Source organism: Elgaria multicarinata, chromosome 6, assembly GCF_023053635.1.
Source record: "Elgaria multicarinata webbii isolate HBS135686 ecotype San Diego chromosome 6, rElgMul1.1.pri, whole genome shotgun sequence".
NCBI classification, from domain to species: domain Eukaryota; kingdom Metazoa; phylum Chordata; class Lepidosauria; order Squamata; family Anguidae; genus Elgaria; species Elgaria multicarinata.
This window is the reverse complement of record NC_086176.1, coordinates 56,947,549-56,973,538: the sequence shown is the minus strand read 5'-3', so window position 1 is coordinate 56,973,538 and position 25,990 is coordinate 56,947,549. Positions and strand designations below refer to the sequence as shown.

The following is a 25,990-nucleotide window of genomic DNA, read 5'->3' as shown; positions in this document are numbered from 1 at the left end:
GGGCTAATAGCAGCTCCATTGGGGGCATGGCGAGGAGTGGTGGGATCATTTTCATTACGGCATGGGGGAATGGGTTAGTTTCTTCCCTGCCTGCTCTAGTCCCAGTCCTGCTCAGGGATGAAGGGCAGGGGCTGCAGCTATTTATATAAGAACAACGGTGCATGTGACTTGCTCTCAGGCAATTAACCTCATGTTTAGTTTGGCTCTTCATAGTTTATCTGAAGATGAAGTGCACTGCACAAAAAATCCATTTGCAGAACACATCTGTATTTTACCATGAACAAAACTGAATTTTCAGCTGTATACTCTCATTGGTGATGCATATTATGACTAATTATACTGTTATTGTTTGACTTAACACAGTCAGATAGTTCTGACTTTAGTCAACTGTCTGGCACAGGACTTAGGCCTTCATTCCACAGTAGACTCAGTGCCTAAAGCAAATTTCTGTACCTTTGAACTGCAGTGCTTATGATGGGAATGTTTGGCAAATGGTTCAGACTGGCTTTTAAATGGTCCTTCTACAGCTTAAGTGCAATACAAAACTAAGAGTAAATAAAAGTCCTACATTTATTCTAGGCCTGGACTATCATGTTCGATCCCTGTGAAACTGGGAAGCTAGCTGCTGCTAGTCCTTTACTTGGTAGTTTCCGTTTTGTTCTTGTGGGTGATTACTTGCACTGTGCTTTAAGGTATATAAACATTTATACCTTTTCCCACTTGAATTGGTTTTTTTTTTAAAAAAAAAAACAAAAACAGTGTGGGCCATGTATTTGTCACAATCCTGCTTCTTGCCTGCTTATGAATCACCAGGAAATAGACCAACAATTCGCCATAACCCAAGATATGTACAAATGGAGGACAAAGAAAAAGCAGACCATATTTTAGTACTGAAAAGGGGCAGATAACAATAGGTGAAAGCAGGCCAAAACTGCAGGAGAACAAAGTTACATTACCTGCAATTCTCACACTTTGCCAAGATCTAAAATGGAGGATCTCATAATAGATACAAAAACACAGAGAACTATTAGTTATCGTTGCTACACATTACAAATTCAGATGTGATAGTGATCCAGGAGTGGGAGGAACTTCTTGCCTTTAAAACGATGACAAAATCCAGAACCTCCTCTGGTATATAGACAAACAGAATCCACAAAAATGAATTTAATGGTTTCAGTTACCCTATGCTTACAACTACATATTTTAACTATATGGTACTTTTTACCTCCCTGCAGACACAGGCCAGTTCTCACAATACCAAACTCTGGTCGCATTAAGGATTGCATCTGCTATTGGAGAGCCTAAGACTCTTGCCTGTATTTTGGAGGAGTGGAATTAATGTACTAGTCTCAAAGCTGGCTGAAAGAAAAAGGTTTTTGCACACAATCATGCTAACTGCATTTTGTGTGTGTGGGCAGTGGTGTTAATTTGGAAATTATTTGGCATCCTGGAGCATTGCAGACCTATATGACTGCTTAAAATGCACCTTTTTTTGGATCTAACTGTTTCTTGCCTTTCTTTGATGCTTTTAACAAGTAACAGGATCAACTAGGTAAACAAGTTTTGTTGTTGTTGTTGTTGTTGAATGTGCTTTGAGCCTGATAATTTAAACTGCAACAACCAGATTTCCTGTTATCACAACATTGTCATAAACCATTAAAGTGAGGCATGAGGAATTTTGATCAAGTGAAAACTCAACTTAAAATACATCGCAAGAGTCAAGTAATTCCTAGAGAAGCACAGGATTATTTGAAGGTCAAAACTCTTGTCAGTCCATTGCTCAGAGAATTATGAATCTGCACAAAGTAGGTTTAATAATAACAAACCTGAAATTATTTTTTAAAGCTGTTCATAAATAAGTGTCCTTAGGCAGTTGCTTATCCCAGCTCAGCTTTGATCTCTTGTGACCTTCACCTTTTCAGGTTACTATTTGACCTTTCTGGAACCAGTCAACAATATCACCATAGTCCAGGGCCAGACGGCAATTCTTCACTGTAAAGTAGCAGGAAATCCATACCCCAATGTCAAATGGTTAAAAAACGATGCGCCTGTGGTTCAAGAACCAAAAAGGATCATCATAAGGAAAACGGACTATGGCTCACGACTAAGAATCCAAGATCTTGACACCACCGACACTGGTTATTATCAGTGTGTGGCCACAAATGGGATGAAGACAATAACGGCAACAGGAGTTCTGTTTGTAAGACTGGGTGAGTGACTTCGTTTTAAAATGTGGCTTTTATAACTAGGTTTATTGCTTTATAGACTAGCTCCTAGTTTTCACAATCGCCAAATGAGAAATTAATTCACTGGTGTTTTTCTTTTTCCTTTTCGAAAATAAATTGCAACTTGAAAGAAAATCAATAAAGTCATTGCCTGAGGCTTCCTCCTCAGCACAAAACGTCTGGGTTGAACCTGATACCATTTACAAGTAATAAAAGAAAGTAGATACAGATGGAATGGTCTGTAAATATGAAGTTCAGAGAACAGCACAAATGTGAAATAAGGTTTAGTGTAAGGTACAGAAAGGCAAACTTTCATTACTTCACATTTCACAGTACTGCTTGAACTCGTTGCGTTCTTGCTGCCCAGAAGAATAGGTAGCAGCTCTCCATCTGGTATTCATAGCTTTGGCCCCAATCTTTGTAAGATCACACATGATGTTTGTGGCAGCTGGAAGCTGAATACCTGCTAAAAATCAAGGCGCATAGTTTTCTTTAGGATTTGTAACTCATTTTTGGACAGGACTGTGTAGCATAAGGCCTTTGGACCACATGTAGTCATAAAAGCATCTTTGATGCTCTTTCATCAAAGAGGAAAAGGAAATGCAGTGGGGACAGGATGTAACTCCATAATAGAGCACATATTGTGCATGCAGAAGGGTTTAGGTCCAATCCCTGACATCTCCCATTAACAGGATCTGGTAGGAGATGATAGGAAAGGTCTCTTTGAGGAACCTTGAAAGCGGCTACTGGTCAAAATCCTGAGAATTCCACCTTTCATTTCTACAGAAGTAGATGTTTAATGTGATGAAGAAGTAACAAAATGATCACCAGAAGCATGCGAGGAGAAGTCCTCCATTATTTGTTTTCCAATCGTAAAGACCTCTTTAGTCTGTGTTTTTCAAGATTGGCTTAATTTGGGGGGGGGGGGTAGTGGAAACAATTTTCAGATTAAGAATATGGGTAGAATAAATGTAATGTTTCAGCCAACAGTAGTTTGGCAGATATTATGGTAATAGAGTAACAATCTGGCTCATGAGACATTTACAAAGTGACCTTCAGCTATGGACAATGTAGCCATCCTTCCTTTAGAGGGCTCTGTGCATTGCCTGCTTTGATCCAGATCTCTGTCCACGTGGAGCTCCCCTACATAAAGACTTTGTTTCAGTGGACAAAAACTATCTACATTTGCAAAGGAAAGCACATACAGATTGGGTCTTCCCATTCAAATTAATAAAGAAGCTCAGGTAGATGACAAGAAAATCACTCCATGTCTACCCTCAGCCTCTAGCACTCTATGGGGTGTTTTGATCAAAACAATAAGCTAAATGCTGAGACTTATGTTGACTAACTGGTTAGTTTTGAAGCCTTTGATGTAATGGCACTAAACCTGAAGGATTTTGTGCATTCTATGCATATCTTATTTTATTATAATGAATATTACTGCTGTTTATTTAAATAATTATTAAATTACAGGACTTCAGTATTGTATCTGTGTTTACAACAAAGGTCACGCAACAGTACCGATTATTATTATTTTCTTTACAACCCCTGTTTAATTCATTTTACTAGAATTTTGCAAGAGACTGATCATTATGAAATAAGATAATATTGTGCATTGAAGAGTGAGAGAAGTTTTCTCACACTTACAGAAATCTTTTTAAATATTTATTTCAGCAGACACAAGATATTGATCTGTGTTTCTGGAAACAACAGCATGTAATGATGGTGCATGAAACATACACTTTTTGTTTGAAACTGAGGAGAAAATCAGTGTTAGAAATTATACATTTGTTTTCTAAGAGTAAAAGCTGCTAATTATATTTTGTTTATATTTTTACAGGCCCAACACACAGCCCCAACCACAATTTTCAGTAAGTATTATTTGAGACTCATTTATTAGGTGTCTAAAGATTTTGATACAAAAGTTGGATAATAGAACCATTCAATATTGCCTAAAATCATCTCATCCCTTTACTAAACTATAGTTGGATTGAAAACTTTTGGAACATTTAAGAAAATCTTCTCAAACAAGTAGACCATTGTTTTTATTTGGTTTCTATTTGACAAAAATATCTTGCCTAGTTTCTGCATGCAGGTTTCATATTTTAGAAGAGCAATACACAATACAGTACAATGTTACTATAGTGTTTGTGTGGTAACCATTTCTGAGCACCCACTGTTCGAGAACAGACATATGTCATTGTAGTTTTATGTTTTACCCAGTTTATTCTACTGGAACTCAGAAAGCTGTGTTAAATTATATTCTGGAAAGAGAGATTTTGAATTTTGATTGTATAAATCACAAGTTTGTATTTCATGATAACCTTTTTGGGCTACAATCCAGTATCATCTTGGCCATAATTTTATCTGAAATTTACACTGGCTGGAAATGTTTGTCTTTCTCCTATCAAGATGTGTCTGAATATCTTTTACATTCTTTTATATCCTTTACATAATTTGCTTGTATAAAGTCTTAGAGGTTAATATCATATAGTTGATGAGGAGATAAAGCTGAGCCTATTTGGAAAGTACATGCATAATATTGTCGGATTTGAGTATGATAGCGTTTACCAAATTGGCTTGAAGGTCCACCAGAACAATTAAATAGTCAATGGTTCAGATATGATCTCTTTCTTTGGGGCTACATGGAACGGAAATGTATAGGAGAATGTGTGTTTGTTTGGACAGCGAGCACATTCCACAAAAACGATGACTGTAAAAGGCAGTTGAATTGTCTAGCCTATCTTAGGAATGGTTCACACAATCTGTTCCCTGCTCAGGATTCTACTCCTAAATATGAAGCAAACAGACATACCCTCAATTATTGCAGGCTCCAAGGTATATTAGAGTGACTGGAACAATCCATTTTTGCTCTGGAAAAAAATCAGGAGACCTGGCTTTTCCATCTGACCAGTATTTATCTCAGAATCCATTCTGGACTGTGCCCATCCTGTTTCAGTCGCACATTTACCAGTCTACAAGAACACATGACAATGATGCATTCCTATCCCCACAAAATTGATGTTGTTGCTTTAGTGCATGAAGAACATGATGTCATCGTCCCATGTCAGTTTAAAGGGCCTCAACACATATGGGACAAGGCATACAGTACCTCTAAAGATTTCTACTGAAAAAGCTCAGGGTTCCAGTAAGTCCCTGGTCCATTATAAAGCAGTTCTGCCATTGGCTGAACTGGAGATTTGCTGCTGAATTCCCCTTTGCCCTTCTTTGGAATTCTGGAGGAAACTTAATCCTGTACACCTGCTGTGTTTAAACCCTCTCTGGCAGCCCCTCAAGCCTCCTAGCATCTTCCACCACCCCAGACAAAGCAAAAGGTGTAAGACTCATTGCAAATCTTTACTTCCAAGTTTCTTCCTGCTTCCGGGGCCTCTAGGAACAGGCCTCTAGGATTTTACGGCAGGAACCATACAGCCATCTTAGGATATATCCCAGATTGTCTCCTAGAAGACTATCGGCTACACATAGACTTTGTGCTTGCTGCTACTGCTGCTAGGAGACAGCAAAGCACAGCTTTTTTCTTAGAAAAAGCAAGAACAGAAGGGGGCGCTGAAAAGAAATTCTCTTTGTAAAAAAGTGAGCTGCGATAAAATAAATAGAAAGCAAATGGAATAAATATATCAGGAAAAAATGGAATGGAAAACCAGGGGAAAGAGGGAATTGAATTGAGTATCCTGGAAGAAGGCATGGCTGGCAGGAAACCTGAACAGGACGCCTGCCCACCCATCCCACACACCTACTGTAATGTTTTGACCTGGTTTGCACATCAGCAACAACTCATGGTTAACAAACTGTGGTTTAAGCTCGTTGTACTATGCACGATAATTGAATGAAACAAAATTTTAAAAAGAAGGAAAATGCAGTGGCACCGAGTGTACTGGTTCCATGCAAATGCTGCTTCCACTGCGAGAACAACCCAGGGATACCATGTCCCTGGGTTATTTATGTGACATCCGAACCCAAAACCCTGAGTTCAGACTCCAGGTTGTTCACCCCCTAACAACCCAGAGTTTGTTAACCATGGGTTGTTACTTATGTGCGAACCAGACCATTGTTTCAGGTAGTATAGATTGTGGTTTCCTACTTAAACATACGCAAGGGGATGCCTGTGTACATGATGTATTTTATAAAGTACTCTAATTCTGCTTTCACAGTTTCTGCTAACACGATTGGAAATATGGTTAATTGCTTAAATATTGAATCCTTTTGATATTTTCTGAATATCAGTCTTAAAACAAAAGGCTTTGGAGATTTTGGTCAAATTAATGCATAAGGGCCTTAAAAATGCTAGACAGCATCCCTTTCATCAGAAGTCACATCTTATGTGTATACAAAGTATGTGAGCGAATAAAAGGATTCTCATAATCTTCCAGATTTGAAGGGTATTTGGTCTTCAAAGAGCTCTTTCTAGTTTTAAAACAGTTTGTAATTTGATAAGGACATGGTGCTTTGAAGTGAAATTGAGCCATGACCCTTATAGGTATCACATGGGTAGTCATATGCCCACATATAAAGTAATAACTGAGAGCCCATGCAGAAACACAGTTTCAATGTTAGAGGCCTCAATTACGTTACAACAAAAATAAAACTAATTTTATTTATTTATTTATTTATTTTATTACAAATTATGGCATTCTTGGTTTGGATACTGGAGAATCATAGTAACCTTCAAGACTGTGAGCAATTAGGACAAATCAAGGAAGGAAAACTGGTATGGAAACAGGAGAAGCCATGTTTCTTGAATCCACGAAGGAGCGAAACCTCAGGCCTGGTGTATCACGTTAAGCAAACAGGTTTTTACTGCCAATGAACAGAATGGTTTGGTGCATAGATATTTTAAGTTTCCTTATTCTGTTCATAAGCTGCTTATTTATGATTATGGTAAAGATAACCAAATGAAGTTCTTCAGAGTTTAAACATATGTATAATGACAGTCTAAACAGATTACCACAAATAAATAAATAAATAAAATATTGTCTAAATTGATTTACTGTGCAAGCCTATACATATCTGCCCAGAAGTAAGCCTTATTTACTTCAGTGGGACTTATTCCCAGGTAAAGGTCTTTAGCAGGTGTGGGAAACTTGTGCCCTTTCAGATGCTTTGGCCTCCAACTCCCATGAGCCCTAGCCAGGGTAGTCAATGGTGAGGAAAAATGGGAGTTGTAAGCAAAAACATCTGGAGGCTCAAAAGTTGCCAATTCCTGTTCTATAAGATCACAGCCTTCGTCTTTAAGAACAGTCAAACTGAAAAGGCTTTACATGCTAAATTTTATTCTTTAGAAGCGCCTTTCAAAATCTCCATGTGTTTTCTATTGACAAAATAAGGATGAATAAATATCCAATGTTCTTTCTCTGAAAATCTTATAGTTGACCATAATAATTCTTTAGAGGGCAAGATTCAATAATTATTCTAGAACAATCTCAATACCTCATCTAAAATGTATCGCCATAGTTGTGAGTTCAAATTTGCCGCAATTAAGTGAACCTAGGTATAATAAAGTACTGACAGTACAAACTAGTTAGGAGGTGGCTCTTCAGGGTTAGGAACAAAAGATCAGTAGGCATGTGTGTGTGTTTATGTGTATTTGAGAAATACCATGCACAGTTGAAACATTTGGTGCTTTTTCTTGTATTGGCAAAGAGACAGCTCAGAACGTATTACCTTGGATCCTGAGTTGCCCTTTACAGATGGAAGTGCCATTCTGCCATGCCCGGCATTGCCTGGGTGTGGGGAGGCTTTTGTGGGCGTGGGAGACAACGAGATGTGCCTTCCTGCCATTGACTAGGCAAAACAGGGCACCACCAGGCTAGGAGGGGGTTGTGGGGTATATAAAAGAGGACTCACCCTCCTAGCTTCATCTTTGCTGCGCAGCTCCCTCCCTCCCTTCCTGTAGGCAGTGTGGGCTTGCTGGTTTCCATTTGGAGCTGAGTAGGAATTTTTTACTCATGTACTGAATTGTGCATGAGTTTTTATGGCTACTACACAGTATGACAGCATGGGAGTACTAAATAGGTTAATTTGTGGATTTAATTTGGTCACAATTGATTTTGGCGCTAGGTACAGGCATCCAGAGTGGGACTGGAAATTGGTGAGCATTCACAGGCACTGCTCAAGGTGACTGGTAAGATCTGAGGGTCCCAGCTTTGAGCCCCGTGGCCTGCCTGGGAGATAAGGCTTATCTTTGGGGCCAACCCTACTCACCCACTCTGAGCCTTGTGGCCTGAGTTTGGGCATGACAAAGGAAGGTCTCCCTACCCCACAAGGGGCAGGCCCATGGGAAGGCAAATGGTCCCGTGCCTGCCCAAGGGCCATGAACGGCTCGCCCAACTATGGCCTGTATACAAGCCATGCTGGATGCCTGATAGGATTCCTACCCCTTTGCAGGTCATTAATAAATGTGGCCCTGTTTAAACCCAGCTATTCTTGTCTCGTGTTATTTATCGACCTATGCACTACAAAGTCTCCTTCTGTTCACGGAAGGGACTCACATGCATTGGAGACTCCTGCTGGCGGAAGGAGGGAAGGGCATTTTCTTTATTTCCCTGTTCTCTCCAGTTCAGTCTCCCATGTTGTTCTGGAGGGACCCTTTAACTGTTGAGAGCACATTTTAGGGGATACAGGGGAAAGGACTAATCAGCAAAAATGGTCTCCCCACCATTTTTGCCAGTGGGAGCATCCCTTGAGCAGAGTTCAATTCACAGGAAGTTAAGATCTAAGCCAATGGCTACATTCAGATGTTGTGATAGAAATAAGCCGCAACGAGCTTTGGGCTTGCCTACTCACCTCTCTTCCTCCAGTGCAGCCATGAGGAGCAGTCCATGCTGCAACATTTTGTTACAGGTCCCACTTGCTCATTTCCATTATTTTCAATGAAGTACTGATTATATTCTATTATCTTTGGTTTAGCTCCCCATCCCACCCTGCCCATGAATTGTTTTCTGTTTATACATGCATCTTTTACTTTAGATCTTTTTTCCCCCCAAACTGTTTTTAAACTCATGTCCTAGGGGCTCCTCCTGATTCCCTGTTCTGAAGTATCCATTACAGTTGGCAATAGAAATGAGCTTAAAGCTGATCCCTACTGTAATCTACCCTCATAAGGAATCAATGTCTACAGCCACATCTGCTGCTTGCTACCGTTGTACTATCCTCATGCATGTCCAGAATAGACTGATTATGTGTCTCCAGTACATTCTTTGGCCAGAGGCACCATTATTTCAATAATGGAAGCATTCTGCCTTACTTCTTATGTCAGTGGTTAATTACTTACATTTCTTTTTGGAATGATTTGTTGTTTTCCCATAGCTAAAAACACACTAAAAACAGCTCAGTTATGTGTTATACGATGAAGATATTAATGTACTGATGTAATTTGGCATGGATACTTCATGGAGGACCTGAAATTTTTCAGGATCATTTATTTATTTATTTAACAATATTTATGAATTGCTGATATTGAAGAAGTTTCTAAGTGATGTACTAGGACGAGTTACCTTCTTGGGAATGCCTTTTGGGAAACATATGATTTCACTAGGTGCTGAAAACCTTGAACGTTTGGCCCTTGCCTACTTTGTAGTGGTAGGGAGCTCCAGAAAGTGGGTGCTAAGATACTAAAGGCCCTGTTCCAAGCCATTGTAGACTAGACCCCCAAAATCATGAGTACTGCCCTGATGAGCACAGCAGCCAAGCAGGCCAGTAGGGAATCAGGCAATCTCTTAAGTATCCTGGTCCTGAATTGTTTAGAGCTTTTTAAACAAAAGTTAAAACCTTAAACCTGGCCCAGAAGTCTATAGCCAGCCAGTGCAGCTCTCTCAGCATAGGTATAATACGCTGGCAATAAGCCATTCCTCTTACCAACCTGGCTGTGGCATTCTGCACCAACTACAACTTTGAGACCTTAAAGGTAGCCCCACAAAAGTCTGTTACAGTTATCCAATGCTGAGCTTACCAATGCATGGACCACAGTGGGCAAGCTATCTCTTTCCAGCAATGGCCATAACTGCCTTACCCACTGGATGTGGTAAAAGGCACTCCAAGCCATTGAAGGCACCTGGGCCTCCAGTGACAGCGCTGGATCCAGGAGCATCCCCAGACTACATACCTGTTCCTTCTGTAGGCGCGTAAACCCATTCAGACCAGGCAACTGACTCCATTCCTGGACATGGGAACCGCTCACCCATAAAGCTCCCATCTGCCAAGATTCAGACTCAGTTTATTGGCCCTCACTCACCCACGGCTCACCCAGGGCTGCATCGAAGCACTGGTCCTTGAACAGCCTCCCCTGATTAAGATGAACAAAGAAATAAAGCTGGGTATCATCAGTGTACTGATACCACCTCATTCCAGATCTCTGAATGATCACTCCCAGTGGGTTCAGATAGGTGTTAAATAGTGCCCTGCGGCACCCCACAGCCAAAACTGTTCTCTGAGCCCAACTCTGCAGATAGTACTGGAATCAACAAAAAAATGGTTCTCCCAATACCCATCTCATGAAGTCGGTCCAGGATGATATCATGGTATCAAAAGCTCCTGAAAGATCCAACAAGAGCAACCGGAGAGCCCTGGATATGGGGGTGGTATATAAGTGAAATAAATAAATAAATAAATAAATAGTGCTCCCATCACTCGCCCTAATTATTATATTATATTACCATTGACTAAGAATAGTCTGTTTCCAAAATCTAATTGATTTAATTAGCCATTTACTGGAGTTATGTCTATGCTGTAAAAGAACATGGGATATTTAGTCATATATAAAAGCAGTATAACTCTACACCTGGGAGCTCAGGCCAGCATGGATGGAAAGGTTTGCAAGCCAAAGGAGAAGCACAATAGATACAAGGTATAAGTCAGGCTTCCCCCATCTGGTGTCCCCTGGATGTTTTGGACTACAGCTCCCATCAGCCCCAGCCAGCATGGTCCATGGCCAGGGTTGATGGATGCTGTGGTGCAAAGCATCCAGAGGGCATTCTTTTAACAGGTTTCAGGCAATAATGGCTCTTCTTCAAAATGGACCCCAAAAAGAGAGAAAAGTCTCAGGATGCAGAGATTTCATTTGTGGGAAGCCTAGTGTGTTTTGGCCTCTCTCCCTCTCTCTTTCTCTTTTAAGGCCTTCTTCAAAGGTTATAAAAGCATCTGCAGAGACTTTTATAACAAAATGTCTCCTTCTGTAATTCACTGGCAACACCAGGAGACATTTTGTTATAAGAATCTCTGCAGATGTTTTTATAACCCCTTGAAGAAGGCCTTAAAAGAAAAAAGATAAAAAGAGGCCGAAATGCGTTGGTCTGTCCACAGATATAATCTTCGCATCCTGAGAAGTTTCTCTCCTTTTGGGGTCTACTTCGGATGATTACCTTTGCACCCCCTCATCTTCAAAACAACAACCTTAATGATGGCTAATGCAAAGCGAGTTCATATGTTCTACTTTGGTTCCACCCTGAGTACAGGATTGCGTGAAGAAATGAACCTGACTCTGGCTGCGTTTAGACTTTATGATAGCCCACAATGGGTTAATAAACTACTTACAGTAGCTTACTTTTTAAAACTAGTCCACAATCCCCCACCACACAAGCAGGCTAATAAGCTACTGTGTATAATTTGGCTCCCCACCCACCCAGCGCCCTGCCCTGGCAGAGCAGTGGTGCAGTTTCACCTCTGAAGCGATGGATGTTTGCAGGATTTGGTGGGGGGGGGGGTCATATACACCCTCCCCCAGCAGGAGGAACCTGATCCACCATCAAACCCCTGCGTGATCACTCACCGAGGAGGAAAAATTCTGAGTGCGCCTAAAAAGGGAAAGTGTCTAGAAAGCCTGCGGGGTTTGTAGGATCAATTCACTTCATACACAGCCTCCTCTACTCAGGAGGCACAGGATGCATCATCAAAACCCTGCATCCTGACTCTTCATAGCCAGCAAGGAGCAGAGTGGCAGCAGTTTTGACTGCTCTTCCCACACAGCTCTCTAGCCAACCAAACTAAGCCACAGTGACCGCCACATGACCCAATAACCCATGATAGTTTAAATAAGCCACTCTGTAGACTGTGGGTTATCAGAGTGGTTTATTTTAGCCAAATAGCTATCATGGGTTAAAAAAAACTCCCACCAAACAGCATGATAACCCACAATGTGCTTCTCCTTAAACCATTGTGGCTTAAGTAGTCCATTAGGGGTTCTCGTGACATCCAAACCCAGTCAATATACAAATGTAGGCCCTGAAGGCCAGCAACTGTGTCTTGAAACCACCCAATAGACCAAAAGAGGCTAGGAGTTTCACCGAAATGTAGCTCGTGCACCATAAAATTTCAAAGACGGTTAATCAGAGTAATCACACTGATGGTTTCAGAGCTAATTTTTTTCATTTATGGGAAGGTTTCCAATGACTACACTCATTGCTGAATTCCTGTGTAAAGTTGTATAAATGAAGCAAAGGAACTGTGTGACTGTCCCGCAAGGCATTGTCACTCTAATTTCAGGCGCTTACAATTCTTGGATGTATCATTGAAGCAGTTAGGCAGTGATAATGACGCACCACAAGTGCAGACGCTTCTGTGTGTTTTTAGACGCCACTGGCTCAGATCAACTGTATCAGCATATGCTGATGGACTAGAGCACCACCTCCCAGTGCTGCTTTTTATCATCTTACCCACAAGAGGAGTGACACCACTAATGCTCACTTACCAATGTTGCTGTAGCCTTGCTTGGTCCTTTCAGATCAAGGAAAGTACTGACCATGCTCTTGCTAGCACTGCATAGATGAGCCTTTGCAAGCCTAAGCAAAACTTTGGGCTTGCATAGTTCCCCCATCCCCCATCCTCTTTCCGTGCAGTCAGGAGGAGAACTTAACCAAGGCCTTAGCTAGACCTAAGGTATATCCCGGGATCATCCTGGAGTCATCCCTGTTCATGTAAACGACACACAGGATATCCTGGGAGCAGGCAGGGACAACCCCGGGATAAACCTTAGGTCTAGCTAAGGCCCAAGATTCCGTTTCTATGACTCAGCTCGTCATTAAGAATTGTGGTTTAAGACAAACTGTAGTATGTATTTCTTGTTGGTGGCTTGTTTAGCAATTGACTAGAGTTTGTTTTAAATCACGATTTCTGGTTCATACTGAATGAGAAGCCAGGAATCATAAGAAGCAGTAACTGAAGCTTGATTAAGGCTTCCCAGCCATGGAGAACTCTATCTATGTAGGCCTGCTTCAAGTGTAACGTCAACCCAGAGTATGGGTTGTTATAGAAAATTGGGTTGTTACGTGTGAGCATTGTACTATGCTTTAACAATAGGTTGTTAACCATGAACAACACAGGAAGAGAATCCATGGTTTGTTGATGGGTTCTTGGTTGTTCATAATTAACAACCCATAGTTAAATCATACTTCAAACATAATGACAATCCACAGTTCAGCAGCAACCCACAGTTCAACAACAACCCATATTCAACCCATACTCTGGGTTGTTGATACATGTGAACTAGGTCATAGTTGCTAAATCCGGGCCAATTTGTCTGCCTTGTTCTCTCTGGAGTTTGCTGCTCTTGCAGTCTCTGTACCACCATAAAATTGTAGACAAGAGCAGTAGGAGCATATAGCTGAACATTGATTTCCTTGTTCCTGAGTCTTCCAAGACAAATAAAGGCTTGTGTCGTGATGGGGAGTAGGCAGCCGTGGTGGCAGGCTTTTCCTTGCAAGGTGCACAAGGCAGAACAAGGATAGAAAGAGGTGCTCCGGCTTTTTTTTTTTTTGCCAGTAGTGGTTGTCTAAGCTGGTGGGCTCAATGAGACTGAATAGAGATGAAGAACAAGAACAGCTTTATTCTCCTGAAGTGATAAGGAGAAAAAGATTCCTGCAAAAAAGCATCAGTCATTTATATTCTGCTCATTATGCAAGCATCTGTCATCCATCAATTCTAAGTAAAAGAAGCCTTAAGACTTTAAATCTTGATTTTATGTTCTCAACACAGATTAGACTGATATGTGCCTACCTATTCTCTCCTGTTGAAGACAATGTAGTTATTATTTTTCTATGCCCTGTGGCTCCCTCATATGACACCGTGCGTATAATAGATGTGTTAGACAGTTAACATGCATCATGTTCTGTCTGTATTTATTCTGACATCTTGCTTATTTAATTTATAAAGAAAAGCTTCTTTGTTCCATAGGTACCTTTGAAGGCTTGCCCTGGGTGGTGTTAGTATACTGCATGGAGGAAGTTATATCTAGTAAATCTACAAATATTGCTTCATCGTGAAAACTGGAAATTTGAGTTCTAGTTAATGAGGGAGGTGAATGCTCAGCACCACTCAAGAAATCTGTGGCATCTTTTCTTAATTAGTCCCTAATTCATAAAGTAGTATCACCTTTGCCAAAGCCATTTGTCAGTGCTAATGAATTGGACAACAGTGCTGCTGATAAGTGAGTTTTATGGCTTAGGCAGAGGTGTTGTTGATTTTAAGGAATACATAACTTTTCGCCAACACATGAACAGAGCAGTTTCACTAGTTAAACATAATATCTCTGACATTTTTCTTTAGGTATAAAAGTATGTTACATTTCAAGTGCTATTGCTATAAAGATGCAAATATTTAATTAAATAAAGCTCTGCAAAAAAAATTCTGAGTATTATTGGCAGGATGGTATTGTTATGTTTCTTTTGTTACACACAGGCAGTTGAAAATTTTAAATCCTTTGTTTTTATATCCATTTTAAACTGGAAAGAGATTTGGGAACAGAAACACTTGGTGGGCCCATTCAGAAGACACCTTAAACCATTACTTTAACCATGGTGGTTAAGCCAGAAAGTCAGGCTGTGTTCAGAAGACACCTTAAACTACAGCTTTAACTATGGTGAATAAAGCAAAAACACTTATTCACCATGGCTAAAGCCATGGTTTAAGTGTTTTCTGAAAACGGCCTGGCTTTCTGGCTTAACCACCATGGTTAAAGCCATGGTTTAAGGTGTCTTCTGAGCAGGGCCATTGTAAATCTGAACCACGGGCCTAGTTGGAGGTTTCAGAACCAAAGCATGCTTTGGTGTTCCAGAGCATGCATTGTGCTGGTGTGCTCTGTCCTCTTCCCCTTCCATCAAGGCTGCATGCAGCCCCTATGGGGCCGCTGCCACCACAGCTGTATTCCCAGCAATCTTTTTTCTTCTAACAGAATTGTAGTTTTTGCAGAGAAAAATCAGGTCCAGTCACTTCAGGTGTTGGGGTGCGGTGGAGGCGAGAAGCAATGCAGTTCCTGAACCCACCAAAGTTGCCCACCCCTGCCTTAAATATTAGGATTCCAGATGCTTCAAATTATCATTTCCTGCTGGATAGTAACCAACATTCAGACTGCACAAACAATGCTTAACACAAACCATGGTTTGTTTATAAACCAGAATTAAAAACCTATGTCAAACCATAGCGAACCTTTCTTTGTATTTCCTGCAGCCAATGGCTGTCTTTCATTTTCTGTTTCATGTTAACAACAGTCAAAGGAGACATATTTCAGGCCAAAAGATACTGGCAGCATCCTTTGTTATAACTCTTTTAGAGCTATATTTCTGGTTAACTTATTCAACCTTTCCTTAAAATGCAGGATGATAAAATTAACAGCCAAGTTCTTTGGTTTTCAAAAGCAAAATAAATAAATAAATAAATAAATAAATAAATACATTATTAAGATAAAAGCAGTTGAAACTCAGCGTAGTTAATGATGCAACATTTAAATTATCCCTTAACTGTCAGTACATGCAAGTACAAGTATTGTTTCACTATTTCAAACTGTTCCTAGGTTTTGAATGGCTTGATCTGATTAAGGCCATAGCTAGACCTAAGGTTTATCCCTGGATCGTCCAGAAGTCAAACCTGTTCATCTAGGTGACACACAGGGGATCCAGTGCTCAGGCAGGGGCGAACCCTGGATGATCCCAGGATAAGCCTCAGGTCTAGCTGTGGCCTAAGATATAAAATCCATATCAAATTGAACCTGATTCAAGTTTTGCAGTAACAGACTATCATGCTAATTAAAAAATAGCTTGTGCAGCAAGAATGAGAAGGGTTCCTTCTCCTTCAGTTTCAGCTCTGGTCTTTCTACACGGTTGTTTTTCCCTGGGGTCGGCCCTGTGCATCCAAAGGACGCACAGGGAATCCCAGGGTCAACCAGGGATGACCCCAGGGAAACAGAAAATGGGTATTTCCCAGTTTTTCTGTGGTTCCAGGACCATCACAGAACCACGGGAGATGTGTGGCTGCCTGCCCCTGCTTCATCCCACCTCCTCGCAAGTAAACATGAGGAAACGGGCACAGGGCATGGAGCTCTTCAGTGCTCCCTGTCCATCAGAGGGGGGGGGGGGGAGCGAGGTCAGGTTTTTTTTTTTTTTTTAAAAATAGCTTACATTTTTGTTGGAGCACAACTGCACTTATCTCCCATTAAAAAAAAAAATGGTGGGCGTGACATCCTTCCTTCTTCCTGGGATATTGCACGCCATGTGTGAATCCAGCGATGCAGAATATCATGAGATCCTCTTTCCTGGAAGGCCGGGAGGTGTAGAAAGGGCCTAAGTCACTTTCTTTTGGTTTGTGAAAAGTATATTGAAGCTTTACATCAAGTGTGGGCAGAAGGTATTTCCCAGGGTTATTTGCATTAATCAGCAATGGTCTCCGATTCCCATAACTTCCATGATCTATATCATGTCAGAATCCCTGATCTATAGTGCCATGAATGTAGATTTGGGTATGCAGGTTAGCACAGTATGGCAGCCTTCTCCAACTGAGGTTGAGGAAGGCTGCCTCATGGGGTTCAGTAGGTAATTGGCTCTAACCCCTGAGGCACCATTTTGCATCTGGCTCCATTTGAACTTAGGGGATGCTAGTAAAAAAAACCCAAAATAGATCTTCAACTCCAGAAATTCTTTCTGAAATGAGATGGGTCTGTTCTTTTCTTCTGTAAGTCTTTTTTCCCCCTACTTTGCTGGCTGGATTATGTTCCATAATGAGTTTGGTTATTGTAAAATTTATTGCATTCCAGTCACAGGAAGGAGGGCTTGTCTCTAACAGACACATTTAGTGAAGCTTTTGTTAGAAAGCCGTAATTCCATGTGTGGGGAAAAAGGTTCATATAAAGAATATTCATCCTACTTTAGAACATCTTATTAAATTATATGTGGTTGTGCTACACATTTCCTATATCCATTGTGCTTCTTGGTCATCTTTCTAATGAACATGGCTGGCTTAAAGTTTAAAGCACCATAATGTTGTTTAGCCTTTTCATTCAGTTGATCCTATCTGTAATTCCCTAATTGCCATAACAGGCTGTATGATTGTGAAACACGCCTTTGGCCTCCTCTACAGAGGCAAAGTTTGCACATTCATTTTAAGAAACCAAGTGCGTGAAGAAATCCATCTGAAACTGTACCTCATCTTCTTTCTCTCATGCTCCATCGCTTCATACTCTTTAATAAAGTACCAATGGACAAATATGATACTCTGATTTGAGAACAAAAGGCTTCCCTTCCGGATTTTGCAGGCAGTTGCTGATTAAGCTAAAAGGGGAAATGCAGCGGTGACTGGTTCAAAACATTTTACAAACTAGCTGAAGCCATCTTTACAGACCATAAAGGAGTAGCTGGTTCATTCAGCTTATCAGATCATGTACTCTTTTATGTCTCTCAGGTGAAACGAGGGAATCCATTTTTCTGCAGGAAATCTTAGAATATGTGGGGCCCTCAGCCTCTACCATTTTGTCCCTACTATATTGCATGTCTCGGGTGCAGAGCTGGATTAAGACATGCCGAGGGTCCTAAGCCATATCAAGATTCAGAGGCCCCATACCATTAAAATAAAGAAAAAAAGAAAAGAAAAAAGTATATTACATTATAATAGGAAGGGTACCACGCAGCTTGTAGTTAAACTGTGTTAGATAGCATTCTCTGATGTCTATGAAAGGACTAATAAAGTAAGTCAGTTTTAACTTCTTTTAAACCGGCTCTAATTTGCAGTTATTGCATCCAATACTAAATGTAGCATTGCCACACTTTCTCTGTATGAGGCAACTCTGCTGTAAGCCACACCAGACTTTCCAACATAATTATGCCAAAGCAATTTCATCTTAGTTATCTTATATCTATGTTATCTCCTGAGGCCTAAGCCATGGCTTACTTAGCTTGTTCCTAAATCTGGCACTGCCTAGGTTCCACTTTTAAAGCCTTTATGCTTACTTCCGGATTCCCTCTCCCTTTCCAACAGTCAGAGCCTAGCAGTGCAAAAACTGGTTGTCAGGTCCAGTTCCTAGCGAGTGAAGGAGGGGCTAAGGATGCTGGAGAAATCCAGCAATTGGTTTGGATTCCACAGCAGACATGTGGATTCCTTGGGACTTGCAGATCATTTTTTCACTCTGTGGGGAGATTTGCACTAATTCAAATTAGCACAAGTAGAATGAAATTCCAGTTAATAAAATCTGTTTCCATCAATGAACCGATGACAGAGTAGAAGATGCATGGCAATCCGTGAAATGCAGATGGAATAGATTTAACAAAATCTGTACATCTTTAGCCAAAGCGAAGAGAGAGGAAAAGGCAAGGATGATGGACTCTCACTGGCATAATTGCAAAATTAGATGTTTTGTTCTGCTAATGAGACTGCAGCTAAGAGTAGCCTTAAATTAGCAGGACACTTGAAACACCACTTCTGATGTTCTCACTGGGAGGCCTTTGAATAAAGCACCATCCAAGGCCCAAATGACAGAAGTCTCTCACATGCTACTTTTGCCCTCAAGTGACTTTAGCTCCGAGACGAGCACAGACGAAGCCAAAAGCTGGTGCCGCTTCCATTTTGATAAGTGTCTGCCCAAAGTGACAGCATGAACCAGCTCCCAAGTATCAGAGTCATACAGCTTTCAGGGTCTTAGTCACTGGGCATTGCTGGCACTGAGAGGTAGGATGTTTTATATCAGTGTTACACTGGAGCTTCCTCCATGTATATTGGGCACATTCAACTGATTTAAAAAAGTAGGACAGAGTTCAATCCAGTTATGAGTATGAATTAGGTTCTATAGCTGAAAAAGGACTTGGCATTAAGTCTTAACATAAAGCGAGCGGCCAGGGGAGGTGGGAAGAGCAATGATTTCACTCTGTTTATCTAAGCCACAGTTCAAAAATATGCTATATTTTAATTAAATCTTGGCATGGGCTGTTTTGCTGTTCACTGAAGGAAATGAAGACTTGCAGAAGGAGGTGGGAGAAGAGGAACAACTAATTGCGGAGTATGCCATTCGATGCCAGCTATGTATTACGAGGTGTAACATGACACATATTACTGTCTCAGTTGAACAGCTTTTTAATAGAATATCCTGTCACGTCCCATTATCATTAGCACTGGATTTCTAGGATAATTCTTGTTTCCAATTTCCAGAGGTTTCCCCCCGCCACTCTCTAAATTAAAATGTTCATTGGTGCCCTTCTTATTCCCAAAACAGTGTCAACGTGAAACCGAGGAGGGAGAGCAGGGACTGGAGGAATGAAAGAATGTCAGATTTACCATCTCCTTTTCCCATTTCCCTCAAAGAACGTCATTCTTTAACATTCATCAGGGACAGGAGGACATCTGCAGATGTACTTAGAGGCTCCCAATTTTGTCTTTTGCTTAGGGAAGATTACCATGAAGATGGTTTTTGCCAACCTTACAGGGGAATTGCCTGCGCTCGAATCATTGGAAACAGGACCATTTATGTGGACTCACTCCAGATGCAAGGGGAAATTGAGAACCGAATTACTGGTAAGCCTGCATGCTTCTCTTCTGGTCAGAAAATGTTGTATTTCATAGAGAAACTTGAAATCCAATGTCAGCATCATAATAAATGGAAATCAAATCAAGCAAAACTTTTTGAAGCTTGGGTCTTCAAGTGAAGTCTTATGTTGGAATCCCCGTGAATTTCATGTGTGATGGATATCTTGTGATGCAGTGCTTCAAGATACGTTCGGGGATGTGTCTCTCCCTACACCTTAGTTCCAACTACTGAGCATCAGCAGTTGCCATGTTCTGCAACAAGGTGTGAGCAAGCTTGTACAAAAGAGACGTGTGCAGGAGCCATTTATATGTGTGTAAAAGAACTGAAGATCCAACCAAGGCTTTTGGTCTTTCCGTTAGAGTTTCCACTGCTGAAGAGGCAAGCAGCATTTAAAACTGTAGGGGTGCAATTTTATGCATGTTTAGACAGAAAATAGTCCTACAAATCCCAGCACTCTCCAGCCAGCCATTGGACTTTTCCCCTTCTAAACATGCCTACAATTGTGCCCTAAAACAACTTTCCTTGTTGTTTGTGGGATGTGCAGCAGTAAAATCCTGAGTGAACACTCCGACTGCATGCCCCTGTGGTCGACTTCCGCCTGTGTAAAAGGCTCTTTGGGTACTGCAGTCCTGGTGGTATGCACTGTAGGACACTTTTTAGGATTGAGACTATTATTTATTATGCATTGTTTGAAAGTAATAAAGTTCCCTCCTAATAGTTCACTGTAAAGTGTGTTCAATGTAAGGCATGACAGACAAACTTAAGATGGCAAAACTAGAAGGGGAGAAATTTTGTACTAGGAAAAAGCAGTTTTATTATTTTTTAATAAAGCAAACCTAAGTTTGCATCCATTAATTTGCATTAAAGTTAAAGCCCAGTGAAGTATGTAACCGTGGGAATGGAAAGCAGTGACACCTACTGTCCATGTCAGAAATTTTATTTAAAGAGGTCACTTCAAAAGCATTTTGGTATTAAAACTCTCCAGTGTAAGGTCTGAAGCAGCTCTAATGTATCTCCTTTCGTGAAGCAAATATGTTCTAAGACGTGCATTCATGTTTTCTTTTGTCTTGTTTCTGTCTGGCCACTCAGGGTTGAAACTTACTGTGCCTTTCTCCAGTTCAGAACTTTGTGCCCAATGACGTATGACTTGGCTTCTTTAAGCCCAGCTGACCTGTTTAGTTCGTCTGTATTGTACTTCTCTTGGGACTGATGTTGGCATCAGAGCAATCCAACAAAGAGCCGACGGCTCCTGCACTATCAAGAGGATCCATGGCCAAATCTAGAGCAAGTGTTTTGAGGAAGTCTGCCTTGGAATGAGCTACATTGTAATATTTCTAGGCAATCAGTGACAAAAATGTACAGTAAAGGTCCTACCCTGCTTACTCTGTGATGTGTACCTATAAATAACATATTACAGCTATGATGCTTACAAGTTCAAACAGCTGCTGGGGGCAGGGTTAATTTCTGTACCACGCAGCTCTAACAAGAAGACCGAAGTATAACTTGGTTTTTATTGAGCAGTGAACTTCTTACATCCCTGGCACTATTAGTTAGGAACATAAGAAGCTGCCTTATACGGAGTCACGCCATTGTCCATCTATCCTAGTATTGCCGACACTGACTGGTAGCATCACTCAAGAGTTTCAGACAGGATTCTTTCTTTGCCCTACCTGGAAAAGCCAGGGATTGAACCAGGGCCCTTTTGTATGCAAACCAGGTGCTCTACCACTGATTTACAGAGCCTCTTCTTTTTTAAGAAAGTAAAACAAATTCTTGTGTTTTGTAACAGGGTGTTTCTTTCCAAAATGAAGTGGTGCAGTCAGTAATTCCTGACTAAAGAATGGCAGCATGAATGTAGGGCAGCTCTTAGCCCAGCTAGAATCTGACCACGATCTGAGAAGCTGTGGCCGTTTGGGCAGAATCCAATGGGATGCTTACGCCTCCACAAATTCTCTTGCGCACCACCAATTCTGTTGCACAAGCGGGGAGTTCCACCGATTCCATTGGGCGAGTGGGACTCAGTGCTTACACAACAGCAACTTAGCGCTTCCCAGAGGAGTCCCTGATACAATCAAAGACACTCATTTCATGCGTGGGACAGGTCAGTAGAGCTCCCTTAGTATTCTCACTTACTCCTGGTTGCCCCGGAAGTGGGTCCCACTTGCGGATGAGAAATGGTTGGGCATAAAGGAATCAGCAGAGGCAGAAGCATCCCACTGGATTCTGCCCATTGAAGCCCCTCTGCCAGTGCAGTCACCACATCGTGGTTATCTTTGGGCACTTCCTCTCATGTCAGTAATTCTCAGTCTAGTGCAATCAAAATTGTCAGTTGTACTAAACAAGAGACTATCTCTATAATTCCTTTCACTGAAATATCTTATATGGATGCCTTATCTGTTCAGTTGTCTTAACATCTGCATTTCTGCTGCAGGGAATATTACTTATTTAGCAGCTGGCCAAGAGATTTATTATAGGACAAATGTACCACCCTTTTCAGTTTAACTATCTCCAGGGTTGGTTCAGATTGTGTGAAAGAGCCCATGACCTCCCTAGGTAATTGGTTCCACTGTCTTACTGCTCTAACAGTCAGGAAGTTTTTCCTGATGTCCAGCCAGAATCTGGCTTCCTGTACCTTGAGCCCATTATTCTGTATCCTGCACTCTGGGAGGATCGAGAAGAGATCCTGGCCCTCCTCTGTGTGACAACCTTTCAAGTACTTGAAGAGTGCTATCGTGTCTCCCCTCAGTCTTCTCATACATGCATATGTGATCACATGAACAAATGTGTGTGGTCAAGGATGGACTAAGACTGCTAGTGTGGAGACAATTAGTCCCAGTTCTTAATGCCAGCAAATTCCTTGTGTTGATTGTCCTCCGTCTGAACCAAGAAAAATTGATCCAGCATTGCCAAGGAGATAAATTCTCTAGCAAGTGTTTATCCCCAATACTAACATTCCTTCACTACTTTATGCTCCTTTCCAATGATTTCTTTTGTGATGGCTCCACTATCTTCGCTTATCTTGGCCTTGTTGTTATCTGCATTCTTTTTAAGACCAGCTTGCTCAAGGATGCTTTGCCATTGATTAAAGTGACTTTGGTAATTCATTATACTCTTTACTGCAGATGGCTGAAATCATCAGCAAACATCGAGCTCCTTCTGATGTGCTCCTGCTTTTCGTTTAACACGGCCATGGCTGTTGCAAACAGGAAAGGGCAAAACAATGAATTCTGATGCAACTAAACCTGAACTGCAAACTCTTCATCGTACTTCCATTTAGCATTCTTGGGAATTGTTCTGTTCAGTTACTCAGCTATTTGAAACATGCCAGCCCACCCACGAGAAGCAATCACTGGGCATTTGAATCCATTGTAATCCTGCAGGTGTAGCCCACTCTCCATCAGTGGTCTCTTGATCACAAACCTTTTGCTTTTCTGCATAGAAGATGGTTGGCTGAATACTCCATTGGTGACTCCATTGACTTGTGTGGTGAGAGAAAGTGGTTCTCCAGTTCTGGAAACCAATGATAGGTTTGCTGCTCAACCAGGATTCTCCAGGTTTCAGAGTTGGAAGCTAGTATGGCTTCCTAGGTGCTTCTGCTTCAGTCTTTCTTCAAAGCTTTTCCCATTCTCCTGCTCCTTTCCTCTTGACTCCTGCCATCTAGTCCCACTTCCATCACCATTCCTACACAGCTTCATCAGAAGTTCCTGGTGGTTACGCTTGAGATAATGGTGGCAGATCTGTATATTTTAATTTGGATCATGTAGAAACTGTGTGCATGGGGGGCAAAAGCCAAATTTAAGGAGCAAAGGAGGCATATAGAGTAGGAGAGTTGAACCCTCCTTTGGCTTACCCCTCTGTATCACCTCTCCCTGAGAGCTTTTCTCTCAGCTGGGCTCATCTCTGGTATCAGATATGAAGCCGGGAGGATAGTGACCAGGAAGGACGACTGTGGGGTGATATGCCACAGGTGGGGGGAAGGTTCTGCACTCATGACCTGTCATATTGGACAGAATCCACTTTCTACATTATTGTGGAAGTTATATGTCTTAACTCACCTTCCCCAAGATTCCATTGGGCATGGTCACTGGAGATGATGGGAGGTGTAGTCCAATATATTGAGGGCACCAGCTTGGGGAAGGCTGGTCTAAGCACACTGATTTGCCACTGTCACATCTGGTTTGAGCCTTGGAAACCATATTGCTGTCCGTTCTTTTTGATGGCTGACTTGAGCACGTTGCCCCTTTTAAAACCAACTCCAGTGTGACGTGAGCTTGCGAAATAAGAGCTAGAGGGAATGGAGGGAGATTTGCAGGGCAACGCAAGGCTTTTGAAAGGGCACTTTTGTACCAGCGGCCCAGATCAAATGAAAGCATAGCTAGGGTGGGAGAAAAAGCAAGGCATGGAAGACTTCCTTTGTACAACTAGACATCCCACTTGATAAGAGGGTTCTTTGAGGGTTGTTAACAGAACAGAAGCATGACATGGCTGAGTCCTGAGGATGGCTAACAGGGGAACAGCTATGTAGTCCAAACTGGCTTGTTATTCATCAAACAATCCCTAGCCCCAGAGAGACAGAGAGCTATTGCTGCTCAATGCAGCCAAGTGAAGCTCATTCTGCTTTGCTTGGCTGAAGGGGTGGGACATACAGCTTTCCCTGAAGGGGTGCTTGTGCCTATGCTTCGCTAAATGTGAATTTGAATAATTGCCCCTTCTCTACATGCTTGGGCGAAAACTCCCTTGTGCTTTTGGTAAGGCCTGATAACCAGTTTCAACTTGACAGTATGCTAAGTGTTTGTTTGAAATAATCTTCTCTTGCTTAGTGTAAAAATCCAAACAAATGAAAATCACTTAAAGGCATTTTACAACCATAATGAACATGTACTGTACTGTAGCCATGGGAAGCAAAGCCCAGTGCGTTAAGGGGACGGTGATCATTTGTCAGCATACTGAGTAATGTCATTATTTCATCATTTCCTTGCTTGTTACAATTTGTGTTGGCAGAGCATGCAGATTTATAACTAGCTCAAAGCTATATAATGACTGGAAATGTGGGAATATACCTATATTTGTGGCTTGATTCATGCATGAAGCCTGTGATACATAGCTTCCTATGTTTGTGAACTTTTGAATATTCAAAAAAAATTACAAGTGATAAATATCAGTATGTAGGCCACAGTCACCGGAAAGTGGGAAGGAGGTCAGCTCTATGATTATGACACATATGTTAAGGTGAACAATACAACTGTGCTTATTAATACTCATTTCTCCTTAACATAGTCTCTCCTCCCCCCAAGAATTGTACTTTTTATCTGTGGGGGGTTGGGTTTTTAAATTCTTTTTAGAAGTGGAAAATGAAAATGCATATTATATGTTTTATGCAGCACAGTTGTAGTGACATAAAATAATAGTAGCAGTAGTAGTAGTAGTAGTAGTAGTAGTAATAATAATAATAATAATAATAATAATAATAATAATAATTCAGCCAGACCTTACGTGGGCTCAGTCCTGGTACTTGCTTCTAGTGCCAAGATGCAGCTGTGAAACGTGTGAGGTAATACTATAGAACAGCGTGTTTTGGATCATGGGCCCTGTGCCTTTACTGTATGACTCAGTAAGTGCAACTCACCCCAACACATCTGGGATTAGATGGAAAGATTTCCAGGATATAGGGTGTGATTTCCAGCCAGGTTTGAGCATCTCCGCTTGGAACCAAAGCTCTCCTTTCAAAGCTGAAATCGGCCAAGAGTCACATAACAGAGACCTGTAAATGGTAGCATGGCACGTTGCCATGCTTTTGGAAAGGGAGGCCTGAGGATAATGCTGTAAAGGGAGAACTTCCAGGCCTGCACATTCGGTTAGCTAGATACATTCTAAACTCAGAGAGAAAATAGTTGGTTGATCTCAAAGGAAAAATGTTTGGGAGCCATTGGTGATAACAGGGCGCTTTTTCAAGCTACTATAACCAGGGTAGATA

At 41.3% G+C, this 25,990-nt stretch overlaps 1 protein-coding gene across 1 annotated transcript in view; it reads left to right on the top strand.

The window, feature by feature from the left end:
- Positions 1-25,990, top strand: part of ROR2 (receptor tyrosine kinase like orphan receptor 2) — a 141,666-nt gene that overhangs the window by 101,950 nt on the left and 13,726 nt on the right. Inside the window, exons 3-5 of the mRNA XM_063128589.1 lie at positions 1,923-2,210; positions 4,066-4,096; positions 19,876-20,003. Coding sequence (XP_062984659.1) covers positions 1,923-2,210; positions 4,066-4,096; positions 19,876-20,003 — 447 coding nt within the window. The remainder of the gene's footprint in view (positions 1-1,922; positions 2,211-4,065; positions 4,097-19,875; positions 20,004-25,990) is intronic.